Source organism: Ursus arctos, unplaced genomic scaffold (genome assembly GCF_023065955.2).
Source record: "Ursus arctos isolate Adak ecotype North America unplaced genomic scaffold, UrsArc2.0 scaffold_15, whole genome shotgun sequence".
Taxonomy (NCBI): domain Eukaryota; kingdom Metazoa; phylum Chordata; class Mammalia; order Carnivora; family Ursidae; genus Ursus; species Ursus arctos.
In genome coordinates this window covers 46,196,171-46,219,188 of record NW_026622819.1, presented here as the reverse complement: position 1 = coordinate 46,219,188, position 23,018 = coordinate 46,196,171, and the positions used below count along the sequence as shown (strand labels likewise).

The window sequence follows — 23,018 nt, the reverse complement described above, 5'->3', positions numbered from 1 at the left end:
CTCTTTATTAGAAAACCTGGATTCTATTTCCTTCATGTTACTTGTCTTTTATCTTCTCTGGCCTCCAACAGCCTTGTTTTTATTTTTTTTTTTATTTTTTTATTTTTTTTTTAAAGATTTTATTTATTTATTTGACAGAGACAGCAGAGAGAGGGAACACAGGCAGGGGGAGTGGGAGAGGAAGAAGCAGGCTCCCAATGGAGGAGCCTGATGTGGGGCTCAATCCCAGAACACCAGGATCACGCCCTGAGCCGAAGGCAGACGCTTAACGACTGCGCCACCCAGGCGCCCCAACAGCCTTGTTTTTAAATAGTAATTTAAATAATACCTCCTTTGCTTAAAATTTGAAGCTGTCAGGTCTTTAAGAGTAGGATCTATGCCTTATTTGTCTTTATTCCCAGGGCCTAGCAGAATTCCCATACACCTAAAGTATAACAGGTTGACAAGCCACTTGCTGAATAATTGAAAGGTCAGGGTGAAGCAGGTGTTTGGTGAACCAGGTAGCTGGACCAGATAATTGTGTAAACTCTTAATATTGGAAAAACTTTAGTCATCCAGCTGAATTACCACTATATAGAAGTCCTTCTAGGGTTAAGAACACGGGGTCTTTTGATTCCACATGACTGAAGACGCCACACAAATTGGCTTAAGCTCAATAGAAAATTTATTGGCACATTGATGTGTCTTGTTTCAGGGGTTCAAACTTTGTCAAGGACCAAGGATTCTCTATTTCTCCACTTGCCTTCTGCCTGATTGGTTCTCTCATCAGACAGTCTTCACCCATTGGTGACATAATGGATATCTTTGGATTCAGGCTCATATCCTCACAGCTGAAAAATCTGTGGAAAATAAGGAGTGTTCCTATCTCTCAAAAGTTCCAGAAAATGTGTCAGGGTTGTGTATCCTTGACTTTATTTGGAACAATTGTTCATCCTTGATCCAAACACCATGGCCATGAATGAAATCAATGCCATCTAAATTGTACTGGCTGAGAATGAGGGAGAACTGGCTGTCCAGACACAAACCTCCACACGCAGAGGAAGGCGGCAAAGACCTGAATTACCAAAAACTGCTATGGCCCTCTCTCAAGAATAATATGCTTTAATACAGTAAGACAAATTGAACATCCAGTATTAGGATGTTTGTGAATTCCCTGAAGACTGTCCAGGGACCCTAACCTAGGAAGAGAAGATAACCAAGCCTATTCTCAGTTTCTCTTTCCAGTGTGTGACCCCTTCCAGATGCTAAATTATTATTAACATTTGCATTTCTAAAATAAAAGAATATGTGCACTAAGAAAATCTTTGTTTTAGAATAGCTTTGGATTTACAGAAAAATGATGAAGATAGAACAGAGAGTTCCCATACGCCCTACACCCAGTTTCTCCTATTGTTAACATCTTACACTGTGTAATAGTATATTTGTAATAATTAATAAACCAATATTAATACAATATTATTAACCAAAGTCCAAAATTCCTTTATTTTCACCTACTGGCCTTTTTCCCTTCCAGGAGCCTATCTAAGATACCACGTTACGTTTGGTTGTCACATACCCTTAGGTTCCTCTGGGCTGTTCATATTTTTTCAGACTTTGTTTTATATGATCTCGGCAGTTTTGAGAAGTATTTGTCAAATACTCTGTAGAATGTGTCTCAGTTTGGTTGTTTGATGTTTTTCTCATGATTATACTAGGATTATATTTTTTTGGGAGGAAGACTTTACCACAGAGTTAAAGTGCCATTTACACCACATCATATCAAGGTGCAAACCATCAGTGTGACTTATCTCTATTGATGCTGACCTTGGTTGCATGCCTGAGGTGGTGTTTGCCAGATCTCTCCACTCTAAAGGTAGTCTTTGTTCTTATTATCTTTGCTGGATGTTTTGGAAGAAAGTCACAATGTCCAGCCCACACGTAAGGAGTGAGAGTTATGCTGCACCTTCCCTCTAAGGGGGAAGTCTCTACTTAAATTATTTGGAATTCTTTTGGACAGAAGATTTGTCTCTTCTCCTTCACTTATTTATTGATTCAATCACTATATCAATATAGACATTTATTTTATACTTTGGGTTATAAACCAGTACTAGTTTATTTTATTTTTCAGGTTGTTCCATCTTTGGTCATTGGGAGCTTTTTCAGTTGTTTCCTGGGTTCCGTTAACAATTGCACCATTGTGGGTTCCATCTTCCTTCCTTCCTTCCTTCCTTCCTTCCTTCCTTCCTTCCTTCCTTCCTTCCTTCCTTCCTTCTAGCACTTTCATACTTTCTAGTACAAGATGCTCCAGATTTATTTGAAGTATTTGCTGCCCTAGTCCTAGGATCAGCCATTTCTCCAAAGAGCCCTGGTTCCTTCTACTGGAGAGTGGTACTTAGAAACTAATATCTGGGTGTTAGGTGTGCTCAATAGGTACATTTTTAAAAGTAAAATTATTCTAAAAGGCATAACTAAAAAAATAGTTCAATGCCTTTCCTATTCCTTCCCAACTCTTCTGAGTTGTTTCTTCTTTTTTCTTTCCCTGCTATAGTACAAATAATGTGCTTGTACTGGTATTGTTTGATTGACCACTCTGATCACCATCTATTGACCTCCTCTAAAGGTGAATAGGGTTTGGCTTTCTTGCACCCCCCACTTCCTCTCTGCCCATCTTCCCAATGTATTCATATCATAATTTTGTGTTAAACTAGTAGCCAGAGTTTACATTATCATGACCATATAACTATCTTTCACATTGAGCAAATGTACTATAATTACATATTCTTTCTTGTACAATATATTTGCTTTCCTGATTGTAATCAGTGTCTCATGTTTTCCTTTTCTTAATTTTCTAAATGTTTATCAAAATTCATCCTAAATGATTCAACCCCTTTCTGTCAAAGACCTAATGAATCTATTTTCAAAATACCTAAATGCATGAGACAATCTACCAGTTACACTTACCACTGCCACCTCAAACCTTATCCCTCTGACCTTCTGCTCCAGCCTGCTTTGCTCATTGTGGTAACCAGCCTGCAAAGATGCTTCCCCTTTCCGTCCAGCGAACTTCCTGGAATTCACACCCTTGTATTGTTTCCTCTACTTGAATCTGGGATAGTCTTATAACTTACTTTTTGGCCAACACAATGCAGTAGAAATGATCCTGAATCACGTGCAGGTTTAGGTCATAACCTTTACAGGTTCTTCCTGGGCCTGTTGGAATGCTCATTTTTGAGAAAGCCAGATACTACGTAGAAATTCATTTACTCTGAGACTGCCATACTGTAAGGAAGCCCAAGATGGCTTGTGGAAAGGCCATGTGGGGGGATAGGGTTGCCTGTTCAGCTCTTAGATCTTCTAGGCATCCTATCAATTTGATAAACGTGAGTGGAAAAAGTCATCTTGGATGTTGTCATCTTTTCCATATTGAAGACTTACCCCACATGTCTCAGATCCTTGGTTGTCTATTCATATTTAAAGTGACACACTAAAAACTAGGAGTGCTACGTACATGACTGAGGCTCATGCACTGATGACTTTATTGAAGGACGCTTGTGTTTGTATTGTTGTGGGACACCTAAATATCAATATCTGTAAGTGTTTTTTTAAGGCCATTCAGTTCATCCAGAGATTCAACACCCCAGTTCGCTAGGAAGAGGATTGCACAGTTCACTGGGTATTCAGTGGGAGGTTTTTCTCTGAGTCCCTCTATTTTCATCCCTTCCCCCCATTTTTCTGGCTTCTCTGAGTCCAGAGCCTCATCCAATATTTGTATTTTCACCAATACTTTTATTGTGAGCAATGTTGAATGTATGAGGCTCATTCAGCTGGTTACAATCAAATGAGGTCTTTTTTTTTTTTTTTTTTAATCTAGAGCATTTGTGCATCCTTAAATTCCCTCTCTGGGGCTGGGTGGGATCTGGCTGGCCACTGGTGTGGATGGTCTCATGCCTGTATTACCCTACGGATCACAGGTAAAAGGAGGGTGTAGTGATTTGGGGCATGGACTTTGGGAGCAGGGAGACTTGGGTTTGAGTCCTGTTTCACACCTTAGCTGTCAATGTCATTTATATAGCTCCCTTAAGTCTCAGTTTCTTCATTGTGTTAAATGGGAAAAATATTATCTATTTCTTAGGGTTGTGAGAATTAAATAATACATCTGTATCATGTTGCAGAGTGCCTGGTATATAACCAAGGATTCAATAACCAATGATGATGATCTCAGTCTATTTTACTTACTTACTTACTTAATTGATTAGTTTTATATGGAGCCCAATACAGGGCTTGAACTCACAATCCTGAGATCAAGACCCGAGCTGAGATCAGATGCCACCCAGGTGCCCCTAAGACTCTTTTGGAAAACACATCTGGTTGATTTGATTCCTTCTTTAACTGGTTCTTTGGTTTTGGATAGATCACTGAATCTATAGAGTCCAGCCTTGTAATCTGGTTAATGAATTATTTTTTATGCTCTTCCCCATCAGGTGGCTTCACTTAAAAAGTGGTAGAATTGGGTCCTGACCTTGGGTTTCTTTGTTACCCGAGCCCATCCTCTAATGGCCACAGTAGGCTTCTTCTGTTGAATTCTTCTTTCCTTGTCCAGTAAACTCTAATGGTGATTTTGGCTTATGTGACAGTTGATTGCAGCCCTGCTTTTCTTTGTCTGTTATCAGGGTAAAGGAACCAAAGATCTGAGTGATGGAAAACTAGGTGAATCAGGTTAAGGAAGCAGAGCCAAATTCTAGAATAACTTTCCTTTGGCCCCTATGAGGAGTCCATGTGTAAACAGCTGCCAGTGAGGAGAGTTCGCTGCATTTTATCCTGAGCTGCACAGTAGCCACGCGGACTGTGGCTCCTGCACAGCTCACACACGCACGTACACACAAGCGCATGCATGGATGCTAGCACACAGGTAGGAAACCCCTCAATACACATGGACAAAGGAATACAGGTGCCACCTCACTATCCGTGCACACGTTTGCACACACACTAGTGGCTGGGACAGAAGTGCCCAGCACATTTTATTGTACCTCCCAGATTGAGGGACACCATTCAGGAGGGGGGAAAGGGAAGATTATGAGGCAGAAAGAGAAATGAAACTCAAAGGTCCTGCCCTGTCAGCATTCACTGGAGTATAAGAAATGGGCTTTGGACAGACAGACTGACTCCTGGGGCCTGCCAACCATCAAAATGTCCAAAGGGCCTCTTATTCTCTGGCTGCTGATTGAACTTGGGCGGCTTTCTCTGAGTAAGTGTTCTGAATCCTTCCATGCAGGGGTCCCTGGAGAGCTTGGCCTCCTGTGATAGATTCCCATGGCTGATCCAGCCTTGGTAGAGCGGAAGCCTGCTTCATTCCTCCTTTCCTCCAGGCTTCCTTCTTTGGAGTGCCTCTCGCCTTCCTTGTTACATGGGATTTTATCCTGAGACTGGTTTTGGAGTTTTAGGGTGGGATAATTTGTGTTCATATCAGAAATGACCATTTAAGAAGAAACACAAAATAAGGGGTCAGATGAGATGGGGAAAAGGAATTTCCTCCATAGGTGTTATTAGCACCGTTGGAGCCTGGGGAATTTGTTGTGCAAGAACTCTTATTATAATTCTGATTTTTCCTCTTGATTTTCAGGAGTTTTAGTTTGCTTTTTGTTTTATTCTGCTGGGGAGGAGGCTTCAAAGTGAGGTTTCTTTTCGGCACATTGTTTCCAGGTTTTAGACGATGCAGATGGACACACTCCGGTTGGCCCAGCTTAGACTTCTGCATCCTCGCAGCACAGGGCAAACTGCTCGGCACTGAGTTGCAATTGTGTCTTGTCACTAACCACAAACATTAGGAACCTGTCGAAATTGCTCTGGCTCCTCTGTGTATGAAATGAGGGACTTTGGTAAGACCAGTTTGAACAATCCATGATTCCAGGACTAGACAGTAGCTAAAGTCCCTGGAGCTTTTATAAAGTTCGTCGTTATTTGCACATGACCTTTCAAATATGCTCCATGAGAAAACACCCACATTCCAAGGAAAACAAATGTGTTCTCTCTACCCTTCAAATCTTTGTCATGCTGATTTTTTCTGCCTTTCTTTCCGCTGGAACTACCCGCATTCTCAGGACCCCACCCAAGTAAGGCTTTTCCTGAGCCCTCAGAGCCCCCAGACGGGCGGGTTTGGGTATTTCTGCTCTGAGTTCCTATCTCCCGTGGAGTCATTCATCAGAGAACTTATCGCCCTTTAGTAACTGATCATTTAATTGCCTCTCTCGCCAGATACTCTGTAGGAGTTAACAGAATGAAGGCAGGCCCTGTCACTTTCTTTATCGGTGTCTTCACTGGTCTTTATCTTGTCCTGAGTAAGTTACTGTGTGGAGGTTTTATTAGCTGAAGGTTGCTGGAGTCTATGTCCACATTTCCTGCCACTGGCCGGACACTGATTGTCTGGACTTCTCCAATCCCACTTGAAAGAACCAGCACCTGGAGAATGGTCTGTTTCTTGTTTTTCATTTGTGCCTTTTCAAAAATGACCAATTTAGAAGAGAGCAACTGCTCAGAGTCACCAAGGATCAATCAGGGCTGGATATGCTCTTAAAAGATGTGAAATGAGGCGTACCTGGGTGGCTCAGTCAGTTAAGCGCCTGCCTTCGGCTCAGGTCGTGACTCAGGGTCATGGGATCTAGCCCCGTGTCAGGGGAAGCCTGCTTGTCCCTCTCCCTCTGCCCCTCCTCCCTGTGCTTGTGTGCTTTTTCTTTCAAATAAATAATAAATAAAATCTTGGAAAAAAAGACGTGGAATGAAACCCTTTATTCTGTAAATGGTGAAACTTAAACCCAGGTTGGTAAAGGACCTTTCTTGAGGTCACCAGCTGGAGAAGGAAACCAGCTGGCACCAGAAACTTCGTTGCACCTACCATCCTGGGTAATTTCCGAAGAGGGAAATTGATTTGATGCCAATGATTCCTCTACTCCAAGATACTTTTGTAACAGCAAGGATCAGCTTTTCATCTTATTTCTAAATTCTGAAATGCTTGGTTACTTGTACCAATACTTTAATAATTTCATGTGGCATTTGATACTTCATTGCATGTGAACCTCAGAACTATTTCTGAAGCAAGTATTATATATCCCCTTTGTCTTCTGATGATAATGAGGTCAGGATTATTGTGGCTTTCCTCCAACAGCACAAAAGCAGTAACTGGCAGAATGAGGTTTACAATGTAAGCCTAATGATTGTTGTTCTGCCACACCAAATTGCACGCTTCCTTTTTTTAATATTAATTTTTAATCAGATCAGCGATACAGAAACACCCTTGGTGAGTAAAATAATAGCCGTTATAAAGCTAAAACCCCTTTGACTACTACTTCCGGCCCCAGCTGCGTTCCTCTGATCACAGCGGTGACTGGTACAATGAGTTAGGTGTATGTCCCACCAGACACTTTTCTCTGCATTTACCTTCATTCGTCTCTGCCCTCACAAAAAAATGCAAACTGTTTTATTTATGTTAGCAGATGCTTTTCTATTTCATGTGTTGTTTTGAATTTGCCCTTTTCATACATTAATAAGGCTTGAAGTTTTCATGTCCACTGATAGAGCTCTCTCTACTTTTACTAACCTTGGAATGACTATAGGGAAAGAATGATTCATTCATGATTTCTTGGAATGCACATGCCACAGTTTTGCCATTCCCCATGCACGCATTGTTCATTTCATTCACATACACACGAAAGCTGCAGCGAACATTCGCTAATAGGTTTCCTTGAGCGCGTGTATTTTTCTAGGGTGCATAACAAAACATGAAATTGCTACGGCTTAGCTAGGATACACGCATGTTCGGTATTAATGGAAACTGCCAGATTACCCTACAGTTTGGCTCTACCAATTAACCTCCCATTTTATTCCAGTATACTCCAGTAGTCTATGTCATTTCCTAGCTGCCTGTCTGGCCAAACTTGATACCATTGACATTCTATTTTTGTTGTTGTTGTTCTGTAAAAACATTTTTTTATTATGTTGAGTTAGACACTGTAGAGTACATCACTAGTTTTTGATGTAGTGTTCAATGATTCATTAGTTGCGTATAACACCCAGTGCTCCTCACAATCGTTGGCATTCTAAATTTTTGCCCGTCTTACAGGTGAAATTTACCAGCTGCTCACCTTTCCTCATCTATGCATGCTCTGTCTGCTGTCAATTTTTCTGTCTGGTCCTTTCATACTGAGTAGTAGGATGCCTCCTTCTATAAATACTATGATACTGGAAAAATAAACTGCCCATTTCCAGCAGAAATAATTCCTGCATGTATTTGTTATTAATTTCCCAAATATAGGAACAAGCTCGTATTGTAGAAGTTGCTAGTTTTAGGAGCATATGTTCTGTGTCGCTAATATAGGTGAAGGTGGTGCAAATGAATTTCTTGTTTATTTTTCCTTGTTTCCTGGTGGGCAAAAGGGACTTCTAAAGCATTTGTGATCATTGAAACATTTCTACTACAATGAAGTAAAGAAACTGTGATTTCAGGGAAGGCTCCAGGCTGGCCTGAATTTGGTGACTCTTTAGGGTTTGTGTTCACCTTCTTCTAGAGAGGGTTATGTGGACATTCCTGACACTTGAGTCAGAGAGGAACCTGGGACTGCTGGCCCTGTCTTATACAACTTAAGCCAAATGGGTCCACAAAGTTAGTGAATGGAGAGTCTCATAGGAAGTTACGTTGGAGAAAACAAGAAGCAGGATCTATGCAGCCCGGCGGGAGCAGGATAGAGTCCCAATGATCTGGAGCTTCAGCCTAGCTTCAATAGCATTTTGGGGGGGACGTGGGGGGTGCTTAGAACAATTGCTGATGCTCTGTTAAACCAGTGGGCTTAATATTTGCAGCAGTGAAAATGTTTCACAGATTCTCGGAGATGGATGCAATCTTAGAAGAGCTTGTCTAGTGGTCCTCACACACTGGGTGAGTAGCAAGCAACATCAGAATGACCTGGAGAATTTGGTCATGTATATTTCAATGGGTCTTGGCCTCAGAGATTCTGATTCAGGGTTGGACAATAAAATTTGTATTTTTAACAAGCTCCCCAGGTCATGCTGATGAGCAGCCAAAGCTGGGAAAGAAGATTACTTCACTTTAGAAGTAGTGATACCTTCCATCTCACACAACTAATTTGGTAAAACTAACCTTCCAGCATTTCTGTATGTCCCGGCTCCCATTCTATCTAATTCCTGTGGTCCCTTCCAGTTCTAACATTAAAAACGTTTTCATACTCCACCTGACTTCATATCCTCTAACAACAAATAAATGGTCCAGAGCAATTAATTTCTGTATCCAGTACTGGAAGAAGAGAAGGAAAATGGAATGTAGTTCAAAAGCCTAAGTTACTGCCATGGCATTCTCCAGGCTGGAGGGCAGAGGGAGGCCCGTTCGAGGCATTTGGGTCTGTCGTGCATGTTCGCTGCTTATTGAGACCCGGCGGGTGAAGTGCTGGTTTTGGATCTGCTCATATGACTTAGTGGAATTGGATTAAAGGGTTGGTCTTTCCACTGGAGCATTTTTTTGTTTATTGAATGGTACTCAAGATCAGAGTTTTTGTTTTTATTTATTTTCAATTAAAAAAAAACATTTATTTATTTGACAGAGAAAGCGCATGAGCCAGGGGGAGGGGCAGAGGGAGAGAGAGAAGCAGGCTCCCGCTGAGCAGAGAGCCTAATGCCTGCTGCGATCAATTGATCGTGACCTGACCGAAGGCAGATGTTTAATTGACTGAGCCACCCAGGTGCCCCCAAAGCACAGTTTTAAAATCAGCCAAAATGTCTTCTTGTGGAGCTGAGTTCAGACACTCACGTGGGTCAACTGTCTCCAGTTAGGGGACGAAAGGGTGTGGAATTAGGGCAGCAGCTAAGGGCACATCAGAATTTAGGCTAAAAAGATGTGCGCTATGACTCTTTTCACCTTCCTGGAAGCGTCTGTCTACACAAACACCGTGTAGCATATTTGAGAGATTCTAGAACCGCACAGCCTATTTTTCTCATCTTTCCTCACAGCTTCAGCTGCACCAGAGACTGTGAGAGCATATTTGGGTCAGACGGTGACGCTGCCCTGTATGTACCCATCCTGGTCTACGAGCAGAAACAGCATGTGCTGGGGCAAGGGTGAGTGTCCCAAATCCAAATGCAACGAGCAGCTTCTCCAGACCGATGGGGTAAGGGTGCTGTCCAGGAAGTCACCAAAATACGAACTTCAGGGCGGTATCTGGAGAGGCGATGTCTCCTTGACCATCTCCAACACCAACGAAGATGACAGCAGTGTGTACTGTTGCCGCATAGAGGTCCCTGGCTGGTTCAACGATGTGAAGAAGCACATTCGCCTGCAGCTGAGGAGAGGTGCGTGCGCGAAGGGGCTTGTGTCTGTGGGAGGAGAGATCCAGCAGTTCACGGGGAATGGATTCAGTGGGTGGTGTTCGGGAGGCTGCAGGTGCTGAAGCACGAGTGGGCAGATTCGATCTAAGATGTGTCGCGACGGCTAGAGGAGCCACAGTATGGAGCAAATACCCATGGGGGCCAAGAAGATCGTAGAAATGAGTGAGTGTAGGGCACATGGGGAAGACAACCTGTGAATTGCAGGGTCGATGCACAGGGGGCCTCTGCTTCTTACCCAGGAGATTGTCACTTTGCAGAAATTTGTGTGCAGTGTTTTCGGATCTCCCAATTTTTATGTGCATGACATTGATTTTTGCATGTTGGCAAAGATTAAAAAAAGAGCTACCATGTAAACTAAATAAAATGTGTCCATGGGTCAGCTTCAGTCTGTCAGCCAATAGTTTGCGACTTCCAGCAGAGGGGAAAGGACGTGAGATTTGGAGATAGCCATAGCAGTTTTCAGGTGGCCTTTCCCTCTGTTACTATTAGTTGCTTTTGATGAAATTGAACTCTGGTGGAACTCAAAGATTTGAGCTGCATGGGAGGCATGCAGCCTTCCTATGGTTGAATTATGGCTGAATTCCTACGGTTAAATTATGCTCGCAGTAATCAGCTTTCCTGCTTGTTTGGAATGAAGCCTCTCAGAATGAGCTCTGTGTTCAGCCTGCATCAAAGATGGAAGATTCTTGTCCTCTGTTCCTCACTGGGTCGGCATCTGGGGAGGCAGGGTCCTGTGCTTTTGGCCACATACTTAACAAGATTCTCAGGTGACTCCAGTGCACTCTAAAATTTGAGAACAACTTATGCGGAATCTTCCCATTAGAGAATTTCTTTTTCTTTTTTTAAAAAAAATTTTATTGGGGCGCCTGCGTGGCACAGCGGTTAAGCGTCTGCCTTCGGCTCAGGGCGTGATCCCGGCGTTCTGGGATCGAGCCCCACATCAGGCTCCTCCGCTATGACCCTGCTTCTTCCTCTCCCACTCCCCCTGCTTGTGTTCCCTCTCTCGCTGGCTGTCTCTATCTCTGTCAAATAAATAAATAAAATCTTTAAAAAAATTATTTATTTATTTATTTGAGAGAGAGAGTGGGAGAGCATAAGCAAGGGGAGGGACAGAGGAAGAGGGAGAAGCAGGCTCCCTGCTGAGCGGGGAGCCCGATGTGGGGCTTGATCCCAGGACCCTGGGATCATGACCTGAGCCGAAGGCAGACGCTTAACCAACTGAGCCACCCAGGTGGCCTATCATTAAAGAACTTTCATACACATTAGTATATTTTTCTCTAAAAGTGACTTTGTGATAGAGGAGGTATCTTTCTGATTTATTGAAGTTTTAGTGAAGTTAAATGATGCTAATCCAAGCCTTCTCTTTTCAAGCCTGGTATAACCAGCTATTATTTTATAAAATACTTGTTGAACTCAATATCTATGGGTCATTTCTAAGCTCACTGGAATCTGTTAGAGTTCATTGGAATTTGGCGTAATTAGGAGAGGGTAGCATATATAGAAGAACTGTGGCTGATGAACCCAAATTCAAATGTTAGGGATGAGTGGTGTTGGCATAAACTTATCTTTAATATCTGAAAGAGACTATATTCTCACCCATGTTGCATACTTTGGGCTCACTTTTTTTAGATTTTAATCTTATTTTATTGTGGAAAGAATGCCTAAGATGAGTTCCACTCAGCAAATTTTCAAGTGTATAATACAGTATCGTTAACTACAGGTACGACGTTATACAGCAGGACTCTAGAGCTGCTTCATCTTGCTTATCTGGAATTTTATGTTTGGGCTCACTTTTGATGCAATTGTTCATTTGTTCATTGGTGCGATGTTTTTGGAACATCTCTCATGTGCCCAACACTGGGGTAGATACTAGATTTGTAGCAGAGAACAATGGAAATAGCAGATTTCCCCTCATGGAGCTTACAGTCTCGTGGGAGAAACAGACGTTAAAACCATCATCAGATAAAATGTGCAGTCATGAAATGCAAGAAATGCTGTGAAGGTAAAGTTTGAGAGTTCAGAACCAAGAAACCTAATTGAGGTCGCAGAATATGGGTGACCTTCCTTGCAGCCGTGGCCTTATCGCTGCAACAAGAGGGTTCAGTAGGAGTCGGCCTCATGAAGGGAGAGGCTAGGAAGCAACAGGTACAGAGCTCCTCCAGTGTGAGGTCAGCGTTCAGAAAAATTAAGAAAGGTCAGTGAGCTGGGAAAAAGCAAGAAGAGTCGAGTGGAGACGTGAGATTGTAAAGCAAGAGCCAGATGGAGTTTTGTGGGCCAAGGTGGGGGATTGGGTCCTTTATTTCAAGGTCACGGAGGACCCAGTAGAAAGTTTTAAGCAGGGGACTGACATAATTATTTGTCATTTAAAAGATTATTTTAACCAATGTGTGAAGAACAGATTGGAAAGGCCAAGAGCAGAGGTAAGAAACCCAACTTTCAACGGCATTACAGTGGTCCAGGTCAGGGGACCAGGTGAGGGCAGCAGAAATGGAGAGAAATGGCAGATCCCACATATATTTGTATGGTTTCCCTTTTCCTCTGTCTCTACTTGGTACCAGACATATCTTCTATTGGTTACAGCCCCAGCAACCAGGCGCTCAAGAACACGTCTCCCAACCACCACCACCGCTCTGACAACAACCACAACTGTGCTTCCAGCAACAACCACAACTGTGCTTCCAACAACAGCTGTGCTTCCAACAACAGCCATGACTATACCTGAGCTCACGGCCAGAACGCCACTTCAGACAAGAACCACCACTGCCCTCACGACAGTGGCAACTACGTGCCCTCCAACAATATCAACCTTTCTTTCTGAAGCCACCACAGTTCTTCCAACCCCTGAGCTTTCCACGGAAGGGCCCACCCTCACTGCAGGTACATGGTACATTTGGCCGTTCTTTCCCTTCTGTCAGCCGGATGTATCTTGGGTCCCTGAAACAGGGTTCTTTTTACTGAATGGGGCAGTCCAGAGACTTGCTCTTGGGTCTCAGTGTGTGTGTGTGTGTGTGTGTGTGTGTGTGTGTGTTCTGGTTTGCTAAGACTGTCATAACAAATGCCACAGACTGGGGGATTTAAACAATAGAAATTTATTTTCTCACAGTTCTGGACACTAGAAGTCTGAGATAAGGGTGTCAGTAGGGTTGATTTCTTCTGGGGCCTCTTTCCTTGGCTTAAGATGGTCGCCTTCTCCCTGTGTTTTCACATGGTCTTCCCTCTGTGAATGTGTGTGGCCTAAACTTATCTTCTTATAAGAACACCACTCATTGAATTAGGACCCATCCATAGAACCTCATTTTACCTAATTACCTCTTTCTCCAAATACGGCCACATTCTCAGGTACTGGGGTTCAGAATTTCAACAAAGGAACTTTGGGGAATACAATTCATCTTATAACTGTGTGTGTGTGCACATGTTTCTGTGTGTGGGTGTCAGTGAGGATGTGGTTTCACTAATCTGTTCCTTTTCTTTGTTTTATGGTTTCTTCCCCCCCCACCCCCATTTTTTCCTTTTTTTTTGAAAGTCAGTTTTGTTTTTTGTTTTGTTTTGTTCTCCAGTTGACCTTCCAGGAATTTTAGAGATATTTATTGAAGAACCAGGAAATGTCAACTGGGGTCAGAATCCAGTTTCAGTCTGCCAGGGGTTAAGTCTATGCCTGGGCATTAGAGATTGAGGAAAGGCCTCCAGATGTCTTAAAATATCCCTTGATGATGAACTAGTTCTACCCTTATTTCTTCCTTCCTTTTTTCTTCCCTCCCTCCCTTCCATTCTGTTCCTTTTCCCCCCCTCCCTCGCCCCCAATCCCTTTTGATCCAGCATCTTGGACCCTCGCTGAGTTACTAGCTCCATTACTTATGGGGCTTATCGAAGCTCCCACCATGTTTCAACCTCTGATTCTGATGTAAGAATATTGGAAAACCATTAAGAGATAACGTGAAGGCTTTCTTAGGTGTCTCAGCTCCCTCAGTAAGGCCTCAGTAGTTTAAATAGCTTGACAATATTGAATTGGCTAATTCTGCTATATTCTGAGTAGTCACCTAAAGTCCATGAATCATAAACCAGGCAAATTTTGTATGTATTATTTATTCTTTTAGCCTTTAAAATAATCATCTTAAAATATGACATTTGTAATTTTCTCCCCTTGATCCTAAAAATTACTTGTAATCCTTGAAGAAAACCTGAAATATATTTAAAAAAACACAAAGACAACTATAAAAATAGCCCTGAATCCCACCACTCAGCACAAACACTTATTTTTTTTTTTTTTTTGCTCCCTTTTATTGAACTTTTTTTTCTCTTCCAGAGTCAGAAACTTTCTTTCTCTCCAGAGACCCTGAGAGAAGCACTGAGGTGACTTCTGGAAACATTGCCTTACTTACATCCAAAGGTATGAGGACACTTGGTTTCTTTTTCTTTTCCTCATTTCTTTCATTGAAGAGAGTAAAGTGTTGTGGAATCAGATGACTAGAGGTGACTTTTGGGTCCTGTGTGCCATGAACCCCACCTAGGACAAATTGGACAGCATTTGTGGCTCATTCATTCTGTGGCTTTGAGAGAGAAAGGGAGAGAGGGAGGGAGAGAGAGACTGCAAGAGAGATTGGGACTGACCTTGGTTTGTTTGAGCAGTTCTTCGTGGTAGCACACGTCTGGAGTGTTCGCCTTTCCATTGTAGGCCAGGTAGCGCTCAGCTGTCGCATCCTAATTCCAAGCACAATGATCTTTGGAGATCCCCTTGAGGGATGGATGTCCTCGCTTGGCTCACTGGCTTTCTGTAGTAGAGGGAGAATTCTTTCATTCATGTGACCTTTCATCCATCCATCGAGCCTTCTTTAGGTATTTACTAGGGCCCAAGGGCAGAGACTACCCTAAAAATAAGCACCGAGATTCACATCCATCGGGGTGCTAAAGAGAACTGCCCGTCCTTGGCTCACTGTTCTACTCCTTTATGCCAGGGGTCTCTGGCCTTGGCTTATTGCCAGGTGAGTTGGAGTGCTGTATAACCTCATGCATATAATGGCCACAGGTGAGTGCCTGGCACGTTAGTAAATCCTCAAGTGGTAGATATTACTTAATGGGGCTTATAATCAAGTAGAAGAAAGCAGACACCTATAGAGTAAATCAATCAATCAATTATTGTGTTAGTACAATACAGAGAGGTAGTGGGGGGGGGGTCATGTGTGTGCTCTGGCGTCTCACTGCCTGGGTGTAAGTCCTGCTTCTCATCTGTTGTGTGACTCTGGGAAGGTTATTTTCTCTCTCTGGGCCTTGGCTTCCTCAGTGATAAAAAGGGACTGATAATACCACCTACCCTGTGTCTCTTTCTGAGGATTAAATGAGAGGACACGTGTAGATCCCTTAGAACAGTGTCTGGCATGTACTAAATGTTCAGGGGCGCCTGGGTGGCACAGCGGTTGAGCGTCTGCCTTTGGCTCAGGGCGTGATCCCGGCGTTACGGGATCGAGCCCCACATCAGGCTCCTCTGCTGTGAGCCTGCTTCTTCCTCTCCCACTCCCCCTGCTTGTGTTCCCTCTCTCGCTGGCTGTCTCTATCTCTGTCAAATAAATAAATAAAATCTTTAAAAAAAAAAATAAATGTTCAGTAAACATTAGCTTTTTTTTTTTTTTTTTTTAGGGCAGAGGTAGTTTAGGGGACGGTGAAGCACCAAAAATTAAAAAAAGACAGGTGTTTACCTAAGTTTGTTTTCACTTTTCCTTTTTTTTTTTTTTTTTCTCCCAGAGTCTGAAGGTTGGGTTCTCCAGTCAACATCCCAGGCATCAACATTAACATGGGAAATGAGTGATTCAATGACTTTTCCTCAGACAAGAGGTGAGGGGCTGTGCTCCTGAGGGCGGTTTTGTCTTTGGCCGTGAGAACGATCAGTCATCTGCCTGCTTGTCTTGGGATTCAGCTATTTTGGTTCCACTGTGGTCACATCCTCCGTCTTCCCACAAGCTAGGATGAAAGTGAAATCTGCTAACGGCATCTGAGCTGGCTTCTTCCCTCCTCTGTCTCATTTTGGAAACCCCTCTGTTGGGATTCCCCTTTTTCTTTAGCTGCTTCTGTCTTGAAGTTAGAAATGCCAGAAAATCATTCACTCGTTTTCAAAAATATTAGTAATTTATGGTAGATTGCACAAATACCGCACTAATGTATTTTTGTTAGGGACGCATAAAAAGAGTAGAAGAAAGTTCTCTTTGACTCCCTGTCTTGAATCCCAGCCCTTCCTCCGAGATAATCACTGCTATTAGTTGAAGATGAGTATTCTTCAGATCTTTTTCTATTTGCTTATGTGTGTGTATAGATATAGAAAAACACAGTTTTGTGTGTGGATTTTTAAAAAAATTCTGTCACAGTGTATGCAGCCTTCTGCATTTTGTTTTATTCGCCTACCGTTATCTATTGGACCACTTTCTTCTCTAGTCCGTGTCGGTCTGCATCATTATGTGAAATCGTTGTGTAGTATTTTATACTATGGATACTTATAGAGTCCATTGCCCACTAGGGGCCACTGAGGTTGTTCTAATATCTCATTACCATAAGTAGTTTGCAGAGGACATCTTTGTATGTGAGTGTCTCGTTAAGTGTCTATGCCGGTGTTTTTCTCACTAGGGGGTGACCAAGAAGGAGAAATGCTAGGCTGAAAGAAATGTGCACTTTTAAATTTAATAGCCATCACAAAATTATCTTCCAGAAAGGGTTTGCCAAGTTATTTTCCCATCCACAGAGTGCCTGCTTTCCTACATCCTCCCTCCACTCGATATGACCATTTGTTTAATCTTATGCTTTTGTTGTTCTGATTAACAAAGAATTTGAGTGTCTTTCTATATGTTTATTGGCCAGAAAATGGGCGTTCTTTAACTCTATGAAGGAGGCAAAGGGACATCACTCACAAAGGCTCAGAAGACCCAATTGGAGGGGAGAGACAAGAGTGAGTGGAAGGGGGATACGTCTTGAAGGAAGACTATAAATGAAGATGAAATGCAAGGGTGAGCTCATGTTGAAAAGCTTTGGCAGGCACCCCTCATCCAGCCGGGAGACAGAAAATCTGGACTCGTTGCTGTGAACTGAAGGGCAGCTAGATGCCCAAGATTTAAACCTTCTTTCTCTGTGGCATGAGGTCAGGGTGGGCGCTATTTTCTGGCGGAAAAGAAGGTAGCAACTAGAAAAATGATGGAGGGTGGGCAAGGAGTCTTCAAAATGTTATCGTTCATTCCATTTAAATCTTGGACGTTCTTACATTGAATTGCAAGGAACAAGAGGTCGTCTTGATGTTTTACTCTCGTCTGTAATATCCCTGGTAATTTCATTTCTCTCGTCCTTGATAAATCCCAGAGGAGAGAGAATCCTCGCAGCCACTAAAGGCTGCACTGCGGAAGAGGATCTTGTTATGAGAAGGTCTATCTCTGTCCTCCTCTACTTATTCTGGAAGACACCAGGATTTCTTGAACGCGTATTATGTGCTGGTGCAGAGGCAAGCTATTCTCATGGGTCACTTCATTCAATTCCTCTTTAGCAGATGCTCATATCCCTACTTTGTGCAAATTTCCCAAGGCCACACTGCTCTCAGGTGCCGGACGCAGGAAGTCTAGCTCTGAGTCCGGTTGTGCTCTTAGGATTTTTTTTTTTCTTTTTTGCCTTGCCTTCCATTCTGAAAGAAAAGGTTACATTCATTTCTTTTACTGTCCTCTCTTCCCATTGGTTTTTGTCATGAAAACTTTGTTATCATAATTGCACTTCCCACCTGCTGAGGAATTAATTATGTGTCAGGTGCTGTTTTAAGGGTGTTTAATGTGCATTTTCTGACTTAAATCTCACGGTGACCTTCCGATCAGGTACAGATATTATCCCCATTTTACAGACAAAGAAATGGAGGGTCAGAGAGTTTATTAGCGAAGCTGACACCTACTGAGATCTCTCTTTGTTTTAACACTGTGCATGTTTAGTGCATTCACGTGACTTTTCACAAGATCCTAGGAGATACATACCATTGTCACGTCCAATTTGTGGTCTGTGACGGTTATCTAACTTACCTGGTAAATGGTGGCCTGGGTTTAACCCGTGTCTGTTCAACTGTGTGCCACTCTGACACCATGCTGGGCTGCTTCCCTCCCTGCCACGCCCCAGCCAGTCCCCCCTCTGGAGCCACTTACAGGATAATTCAGAACGAATCCTCCTTCTTCATTCCCATGAAAATGGCTTCAACCCATTTCGGAGCCCACATGCTTCTGTGGCTTTTTTTCCTTGGCTAAATATCCCCGATTTCCTCCTCATTTCTTCATGTAATTTTGGATGGGAAGCCATCCATAGATGAGGGCTGGTTTAAATCCTTCAAGAAGATCTGGTCAAAATTATTATTCCCTAAAATTAGCATTACTCAGAGTGGCAATTCTTCACCCTCACTCCATGGCTCCCCAGAATGGAGTTCAGAGATGTGGAGTGACTTGCCCATGATCGCACAGCTGGGCAGAGGGAGAGGTGGGACTCACACCTAGACCTCAGAGATTTTAAACTGTGTCCATGTGTTACTGGGTGGATTGTCTGTGGATGGGCTGGAGGGTGGTACGAACCCCCTGAAATTACGTACGTAAGTCTGTGTGTCTATGCGCACGTACATTTTTCTTGAGATTCTCCAGGAATGCTGCAAAGCTCCAAATGGTTCGGAACCATAATTCAAGCACAAACAAACAACAACAATAAAAACTCTCATAGGTGTCTCCCCGCAGCTGAAGAGAATCGTTTGAGGAATCCAAACGCTGACCCCTCCAGGTGCTTAGGAACTCAAATCATTCTGTCCACCCTGAGGGCTCATTTCGTTTCTTGCTTGGAGGCAGGAATGTGTGACATGGTCCCAGATTGTTCCCTTAGAACTTAGTCTCTACCTGGGAAGGGACCCTGAAGCTGTCATCACATGGCCTGGGATTCAGTCTTCCATTGATCATGCCTCTGGTCCTTCTACTGCCTCAGTAACATCTCTGATCCTTTCTTCCTAGTCTTTTCTCCTCACAGTCTCCTGGGTAGCATTGAGTGGGGGTTGAGAGCTCACCATGAGGTCCGAAGGCTCCGGCTTATATCCCAGCTCTGCCATTTTGTGTGAGGGGTTTTTGTTTGTTTGTTTGTTTTCCAGAACCTCTGGTGAGTTACTTGTTTTATGCTTTTCTAAATATCAGTTTTCTCAAAATGTACAGTGAAGATAATAGGAGTACTTAGTTCATAGGACTGTTCGGTGAGGAAATGCATGAGACGGACACCTAGGACCTAACTAGCGGCTAGTTAATGGTAGTCATCATGCTGGATCCCTATTTCCTCTCTTCTTTCCACCTCTGCTGCTTTTCCTACTCACACACCTTCGTCTGTAGGCCACTCCGGCAGGAAGACAAGAGGCCGCTGCCACCGGCTCCCAGCCAGCTTGCTGCTCCTTGTAAGTCCACAGACACTTTTTGGTTTTAGGATTTTTTTTTAACTGCTAACCATACCAGGGAAACAGCCTATGAGTGGCAAAATTACAAACTTGGGGAAGTTAGAAAAGCTAACGGTCGTAATTCTCTACTCGCGATTGGAGGAAATCGGAGATTCTGAAAGCTCTTCGTTGAGTCCCTTTCACATGACTCTACGGATTTCCCAATTATTGGTCTCATTCCTGCTTCTGGGCCCCTTTCGTCTTCCGCCTGTCGACTGTTTTGTCCCCACGGTGCTCAGTCTAAGGAGGCTCCACTCTCTAATGTAGGCTTGGAAACCGAGTCATGCCGGAGAAAGAGCTGTAGCTGAGTGTGTCATGGGAGAGCTTCCAGATGCGTGTTATTCCTTCTATACGAAAACTCCAAGCACACATTTCCAGCATCGGTGCCCGCTCCACTTCTAAGGCATCTGCGGCAGACACAGGCTCTGAAGCGGCCCTGCCCAGGCCGGGGAATCCTCACGTCCACGCTAAGGCTGCCTAGAAATGGAGCTCCCACGGGTGGAGTGACTTGCCCAAGATCACACAGCTAGACAGGGGGAGAGCTGAGACTCACACCCAGGTTTCAGGAGGTTTAAACTTGTGCTCGTGAACTCCTGTTCGTGAACTCCTGGAGGGGTGTTGTCTGTGGAAAACCAGGAAACTGAGAAGATGGGAAACTGAGACCCAGGAAAGGCTTGTGAGTTGAGAGGCCTTGCAGTGACTTGGGAAGAGAGCTGAGACCAGAGGCCAGTTCTCCTGATCCCATGTGTAGTTGGCCGTTGTTCTAGGACGAGCAGCCACTGTCTCGCAATGGAGCTTCCCCAAGGGGAGACTTGATATTTGCTCCTAAAGTATTAGGATTCACTTTTCCCCAGATGGATCATTATACCGAACACCAGCATGAAGTCAAAGCCGCAGAACAATTTCACATTTAAGGCACCCATATATGCATGAGGACTTGGCTGTCAACCCAGGAAAATTAGGAAAAAAAATGAACATGCTTTGATAATAATACCATTTTCCCTTTCTTAAGAGTCCTGCAGTAACTTTTTCTTGGTCCCGGGGTAGGATGGTGAGAGAATGCGGAGGAAACACTTGTAGAAAGATCTGTTCTATTATTGTATCTTTCTGTTTTACAAAGTCATCCCAAGCTTCATGGTCCAGAGCAAGCTGACCTTTCCATGGAGTCAAAGGATTCTCAGAGGACGAAGTGGTTGGAGATGGGATTTTCTGTTTTTATCTTGGCATTTGTTTTGGATACGTGGAAATAGGTAACATGATTTTTGGTCAAAGCCTTTCAAATCCGTCATTCATTAAGTAAGGCTGATTGGGAGGCCTCTCCATTCGTGGCACAGGAATGAGTAAGTTGTGACATCTCCTCCACAGGGCTCGCACTAGTGGGATGCACAGGCTGTGCACTGCAAACAATCATGCAGTGGGTTTTGTTTGGGGATAGAAGCATGGAAAGCTTTCCTCCTTGGTGAGAACATTCATTGCGCAGGGAAGGGGGAACAGTCCTGTAGAACGGCATGAACAAAGAGACGGGGACTTGATAAGAGCATGAAATCTTTGAAGATTGCCTCACAGTCTAGTTTACTCTAATGGAGATAGGAAGCAGGGAATGTTCTTAAAGGACTTGATTGATGGGCTGAAGAATTTAGATTTTATTCCAGGGTCATAAGGAGCGATTCATGTGTTCTGGGTAGGGAATGACATTTCCAATTCTGCTTTAGGAGACATTGCTCTGGTAAGAGTGTGAAAGATGTATGAGAGAGAGCAAGCCTGGGGGCAGAAGGGCTACCCAGGAGGCTCCCGCAATAATTCAGGCTGGGGATGAGTGTCTGGAGTAGAATGATGGCCTGTCCCCTCCGTAACTACAGAGAGGGGACAAAGTCAGAGACACTTCGGAGTTAAGATAGAGAGGACTTGGTAACGGGAGTAAGAATGAAGAACGACGGAGTCTCTGTACTTGGGAGATTAGATCGATGTGACAGGTTAACTAGTAAAGAACCCCAGGAGGAAGAGTGAAATCTGTTTGGGAGAGCTGGAGTTCAGAGGGCACCTGAGGAATGTCTAATGAGCAGTTGGAAATGTGGGGCTGGGTTGACTTATGGATGGGGTGGGGATGGGGGTCTTTGATGATTGGCACCTACCTCTGATCAAATAATAATTCCTGTGATTCACATAATTTCTGAACAGGGACTTGCTACTTAGCCAATACTTTACTATATATTTTCTCATAAGGGACAGTTCAGGGCTATAGATACAATTTGGGGAATCATTGATAATAAACGACACTTATCGAGTGCTCATTATGTAGCAGGCCTGGGTACATTGTCTCATTGTGAGGCATTGTCTGGATCTGTGAGAAAGATTCTATTATTACGTCCATTATGAAGGAAAGTAACTGAAGTTTGGAGACATTAAGAAATTTGCCAAAGGGACACCTGGGTGGCTCGTCAGTTAAGCGTCCAACTCTTGATTTCGGCTTAGGGTCTGATCTCAGGGTCCTGGGATCGAGCCCTGGTCAGACTCCACACTCAGTGGGGAGTCCGCATCTCTCCCTCTCCCTCTGCCCCTCTTATAACCCCCCAAATCAATCAATCTTAAAAAAAAAGAGAGAGAGAGAAATTTTCCAGAGTTTGAACCCTGGGTCTCTTGGCTCTTGAATCTGAGCTCTTCGGCACTTTATTATATTGTCTCATTAGCACAGGGGTAGTGGAGGCTCCTGTGGAATCACCTAAAGAGATTGTGTGAGACGAAGAGGGACATGAAGAGGTGCGAGCCCATAAAGGAGCAACTAGATTGGGAGAGGAGGCAGAGAGCGAGACAACAGACGTAGGAAGGGATCCAGGAGAGCAGGCGTGCAGAGAGGGCTGGGCTGACAAAGGTTACGGGGGGTGTAGTCAAATATTAGGAAATTCAGAATGCCAGTCAAGTAGAATGAGCACTTAGGTGGCTGTGAACTGTGACAGGGGGACCATTAGGTGAACAGGGTTAGCTCTGGGGTGGAGGCCCTGAAATCCAAGATGTTACAGAATAAGTCCAAATTGCTAAGGAACGAATATTAGGTGTGTTTTCAGGAAGTTTGAGGATGAATAATTTAGAGAAGGGAATAGTGAATGGAGCAAGGTTGGTCCTGGCGTGGGAGAAGGGGATCAGTCAAAAATGAGGGAGGTATGGTTTGGTCTAGAAATGGAGGTAAGAGAAAAGGGGG

The 23,018-nt window shown here is 43.6% G+C and overlaps 1 protein-coding gene across 3 annotated transcripts in view; it reads left to right on the top strand.

The window, feature by feature from the left end:
• Window positions 1-5,101: 5,101 nt before the first annotated feature.
• The window catches only part of TIMD4 (T cell immunoglobulin and mucin domain containing 4), a 33,318-nt gene continuing 15,401 nt past the window's right edge, over window positions 5,102-23,018 (top strand). The window contains exons 1-5 of one of the 3 annotated variants that reach the window (XM_026510851.4): window positions 5,102-5,224; window positions 9,991-10,329; window positions 12,946-13,242; window positions 14,669-14,752; window positions 16,102-16,191. In XM_026510851.4, coding sequence (XP_026366636.2) covers window positions 5,167-5,224; window positions 9,991-10,329; window positions 12,946-13,242; window positions 14,669-14,752; window positions 16,102-16,191 — 868 coding nt within the window. In that variant the 5' untranslated portion in view covers window positions 5,102-5,166. The remainder of the gene's footprint in view (window positions 5,225-9,990; window positions 10,330-12,945; window positions 13,243-14,668; window positions 14,753-16,101; window positions 16,192-23,018) is intronic. The other 2 variants (XM_057312284.1, XM_057312283.1) reach the window with 2 other exon arrangements.